Genomic DNA, 5,064 nt, shown 5'->3' with positions numbered 1-5,064 from the left:
AAGAAAGAATGTGAAACAAATTGGTTATATAATTTTCATTTTTAAATATTTTAAAATATAATTGAAATAGATTTTACACACTTTAAGCAATATCGTATCGAATATCGCATTTAACAAGGTATCGCATATCGCATTTTTCTTCAATATCGCACAGCCCTACTGTTAACCCATGTTAACCAATAGACAAATCGCCATTGAAGCATTGCTTCAGGCTCCTTGTAGTAGGAAATGCAGCTTTCTGAAAAAATGTATTGGGTAATGCAGTGATTTAGTTGTCATAAGTATGACCACAACAATAACAAAGAAGCGTTATCTCTGGAATTGAAATGTTTTCGAGGGTAAACTTGAGCCTGATTAGTATAGAAAGCCCACTTTTCAGGATCCAGTGCATTCCTGATGGATAAAATACAGTCCTGTATTGCATGTCTCGTTCAATATTCTCTTTAACTGATATGCCTCAAATTACAGAAGCAAATGTGCTCTGAATGTGGTTTCATGTTGACTCTAATGCCACCCCTCATTAGTTACCGACTATTTACACAAAGCATGTCATTCAAGGAAGAAAACAGGCTATTTTCTTACGGAAGAAAAATAATGCCATATGTCTTTAAAACAAAAAAAACGTTGAATAGCACTAACTGAAAAAATAATGCATTGCATTAATAGTGCTTGCATTTTAATGCCTTGTATTTCCAGGGCTTGCATTTTTAGGTCCTGAAATTTAACATAGTTTATAATTAAAAATTCAATAATTCATATTCAACTTCCAGAATTCACTTCCAAAATATTCAATCCGTTTAAAAATACGATGTATATCGACAGGCAAATTTCGGTCCATTTTATTTGGCTTTCCAAATTCGCTTCCACAAATTCAGTGGTTAAAATTCGACAGAAAATTCGCCTTTGAACATCCGGGAGCTGCAGGAATAGCAGTAGAGCACCGATGCACGATCTCCAGCTGCTGTCAGTCGCCCACCAGCAGGTGGCGCAAGCGGCTGTCGATGAAGACCAAAGCAACAGGTGGATTAAGTCATTCATTCACAAAAACCGATCTGCAGAAATGGAGCAAGCGCTAAGTAGAAGTTTTGATTATCAGGGCCAGTATAAAACGTGGAAAAGCTGATTGTGTGTATGTTTAATTCAACATCCTAGCTTTTTCCTGTAGTCTACATGTAAGCAGCTTTCTCTACCACAAAGGAGATTATAATGCTGTTTTACTCGACGCTGAAGTACGGAACTAACGTATATACAGGCAAGCAAATGAGGTCAGAAGAAAGCAACGCGCTGCATTTTCTTTATAATTGCATTCCCTTACGACTGATCTATAGAGTCAACAGTCCTACATAGACATCAATACCACGATTAGTTTTAACAATATGCAACCACTTTATATTGACATAAAAATAGGAGGTCATATCCGCCTAGGTGTATTGTTGCTATTGTTGCTTAAACCGGAGAAAGCATTGACGCGCTATCACACCCAAGAGACCGTCTGACAATTCCACCGACTGGGTTAAAACGTCCAATGTATTTTAATTAAAATGACTTTTAACATTTAAAATAACACACTGCTTATAGTGATTTACTACTGGTAAGATTTTGCCAATACCTCCCTTCATATCTGTACAGTACACAATTATTTACATATAAAAGATCCCTGGAAAAAATATTTTTTCATGTTCCAACGGTTGTAGTACGTTGCTAGATACAAGACTAACTTACTACAGGTTAGATTTTGCCAATATCTCCCTTATGGTATGTACAGTACACAAATATATTTTAAAAACACTACAGTAATTCACCAAAAGGGTTTTTTTCATGTTCCACAGGTTGTAGTACGTTGTTAGTTACAAGACTGACTGAGTTCATGTGAAATTTTGCCAGTATCTCCCTTACTGTATGTACCATTCACAATTATTTAAAAAATAAATAAATAAATCTGTAAGACCCCAAAAGGGATTTTTCATGTTCCAAAAGTTGTAGTATATAATATTGATGTACTTTATGTACAATAAGGGAGGTATTAGCAAAATGTCACCTATAGTAAGTCAGTCTAGTCACTAGGAATGTACTACAACATTTGGAACATAATAAAAAAAAAACTTTGTGAATTTTACAGTGAGGAAGATATTGGCAAAATTTCAACTGTAGTAAGTCAGTCTGGTCACTAGTAACACACAAGTAACATACACCATTTGGAACACGAAAAACACCATTTTGGTTAATTACTGTAATTTTTTTATTTAAAAAATATTTGTGTAGTGTACATAGAGAAAATATTGTCTAAGGCGAGTTATTGGCAATATATATTTAGTCAGTTTCAGTAAATTATTCATTTACTGTAAACATTAATTTGACTAAATTTTTGGACTTCGTTTTGTACTGTGAGGTAAATTTGCAGACGGTCCCTAAATCTGCCTAGGCGAATATGCACCGAATATCAAACCTAAGACTACCGCGCTTGGTTTTCTGTGGGAGAAAAAATGGTTTGGTGAGATCTGAGGTCTTTTTTATATCACTGTATTAGTTCACTGAGGCGCGTTATGCTGGTTGGGGAATCCTGGAGTGTGAAGTATGAGGGGGAACCCCAGTATTGCAGCACAGCGTAAAGCCATAATACAAAGTTACGGAAACTAAGCAACCGAAAGCAATATATGTCTTCCTCAGATGTAATGTTAGTTCTATACTTCAGTGTCGAGTAAAACAGCATTATAATCTCCTTTGTGGTAGAGAAAGCTGCTTACATGTAGGCTACGGGAAACAGCGAAGATGTTGAATTAAACATACACACAATCAGCCTTTCCACATGTTTATACTGGCCCCGATAATCAAAACTTCTATTTAGCGCTTGCTCCATTTCTGCAGATCAGTTTTTGTGAATGAATGACTTCCTGCAGCTCCCGGATGTTCGAAGGCGAATTTTCTGTCGAATTTTAACCACTGAATTTGTGGAAGCGAATTTGGAAAGTGAAATAAAATGGACCGAAATTTGCCAGTCGGATATTATACATCGTATTTTTAAACAGATTTTGGAAGTGAATTCTGGAAGGTGAATATGAATTATTGAAATTTTAATTATGAAAATGTGTGAAATATTTTGAATTGAAATATTCACAGCTTAAATAAACAACTGTTAAATTTCAGGACCTAAAAATGCAAGCCCTGGAAATACAAGGCATTAAAATGCAAGCACTGTTAATGCAATGCATTATTTTTTCAGTTAGTGCTATTCAACGTTTTTTTTGTTTCAAAGACAGTATTATTTTTCTTCCATATTTTCTCCTCCATACGTCATCATCGTGTACTGCTTTTCCCTCACATTGTTCTAACTGAAGAATGTTTTAAAGAAGGACCTGTGATTGTGTTTTTGTCTTTGATTTATTAGGTGTCACTCAATATTTGCTCTCTTCTCGTAGGCCAGAGGAACAGGGAGAAGACTACAGAGAGCAGCTGCTGTCTACTGCTGTAAAACCCAGACAAACCTTCCCCCCACCTCCTCCTCGTCCTTCTGCTCCCCGCTCCCGTCTCTGCTCACCAACCCGTGGTGCATTCTGGATGATTACAGAAGAGTTCCAGGGAGAGTGCGACTAGGTTTTTGTTCAGTGTTTTTGCTCTGTTTAGTAGCTGGAGACTGCTGTGCCAAGTTTATCAAATCTCATATGTTTGCCTTCGTTCGGTTTTTCTCGTTTCGTTTGGTTGCCTAATTTACTTGCTTAGTGAAGTGGCCGTTTGTTTCCAGGCCTCCTGAAAATATTAAACTCCGCAAATATGAAATACCTGAATCATTGACAGGAAATTACGTAAACAGTTGTGTGAACAGTTTTTTTAGGGGGATGTCCTGTACTCGAGAGACCTTCTGCTCTCCCAACACCCAAGTGTCAGAGTTTTCACTTGGATCACACGTCTGACTCAGACGAAGCTTAACATGCGTCATAATCTCAGACTTTTGATTGCACTTAACACGGATCCTTATCTGAAGTTACTATATGTGTGTTGTAGTCTTAATCTTCCCGCCTGCCTCAAACAGAAGGAGCTTACGGAGAGAGAGAGAGGTGTGATGACACAAGCGCCAGTCTGTTGCTGTGGACCGAGGGAGTCTGCTGTAGCGCTGGTGGATTTGATGTGCCATGGCCACCTACGATTCTTGCCTTTTGTCTTAGGACCAATCGAGAGTAGATCTCAAAGTCGCCAGACTCTTCTTACTGACCAGTTGTGTCAACATCTGTGCATGACCCTAGTCTAGTGTTTCCTCACCCTGGATGTGTACCAGCCGCCTTTAAAAACCATTCACCCTGTGTCTACTTGAATAGCGTTTTTTATTTTCCTCGTCTCCGCTGAAGAAGCATGAGGGAAGGTTGGCGATTTTGTGCTTGATGTGAAATGACACAAACTCTTCTTCTTGCCCAGTCAGGATATATCATCTCTATCCTATTCCATTCTTGTCTAACGTGCGTCCTGAGGGACAAAGCCCAGGTGCAAAGAATAAGGAAATCATCAGAAAGCCTCTGTCTGGAGCGAAGGGCTGGGCTGGTAAAAGCCCCCATTATAAGCGCTATGGATTCATGAACCCCCTGCTGCGCTGCAGCTTTAGAGGTAAAGATGTGTGCCAGGAATGGCCACCCCTAATGGCCTCCAACTGGGCTGAAAGAAAGAAAAAAATAAGTGTTTTATTTCCTAATGTTTGTATGCCGTCTGTTTTGTTTGCCTTATGATTGTGGGAAATTAATATTATTATTAATAATGGAGTCATTTTTATCTTGTCTGAGTACGGTTGAGTTTTTATTAGTACACATAAGATGGTTGACTCATGTTAATTGTGTGTGTGAGAGGCTTTTTTTTTTTTTTTTTCTTTTTCTGGAAAGATAGTACAGTTGTTGTGGAAAGTGTCCACTGGAACTGTCTCCAATCTTGTTTTGATTGGCCAATTACTGCAAGAGTGTTTATTATTGTCACTGCTATGAAAATTAGCTGCAAATTATTAAATGTAAAAAAAAAATCCCTAAATCTTGTATTATAAATTAATAAAACCTTTCAAATAATACTCCGGTGTTCCTGTGAATTTTA

At 37.7% G+C, this 5,064-nt stretch overlaps 1 protein-coding gene across 1 annotated transcript in view; it reads left to right on the top strand.

Moving 5' to 3' along the window:
• Positions 1–4,853, top strand: part of LOC107751954 (ubiquitin-like protein 3) — a 12,834-nt gene extending 7,981 nt beyond the window's left edge. The window contains exon 3 of the mRNA XM_016567748.1: positions 3,417–4,853. Within this exon, the coding sequence (XP_016423234.1) occupies positions 3,417–3,469 (53 nt within the window). The 3' untranslated portion in view covers positions 3,470–4,853. The remainder of the gene's footprint in view (positions 1–3,416) is intronic.
• Positions 4,854–5,064: the final 211 nt, after the last annotated feature.

This window comes from Sinocyclocheilus rhinocerous, unplaced genomic scaffold (genome assembly GCF_001515625.1).
Source record: "Sinocyclocheilus rhinocerous isolate Xijiao unplaced genomic scaffold, SAMN03320098_v1.1 scaffold662, whole genome shotgun sequence".
Taxonomy (NCBI): Eukaryota; Metazoa; Chordata; class Actinopteri; order Cypriniformes; family Cyprinidae; genus Sinocyclocheilus; species Sinocyclocheilus rhinocerous.
This window is presented reverse-complemented; position numbering and strand designations above follow the sequence as displayed.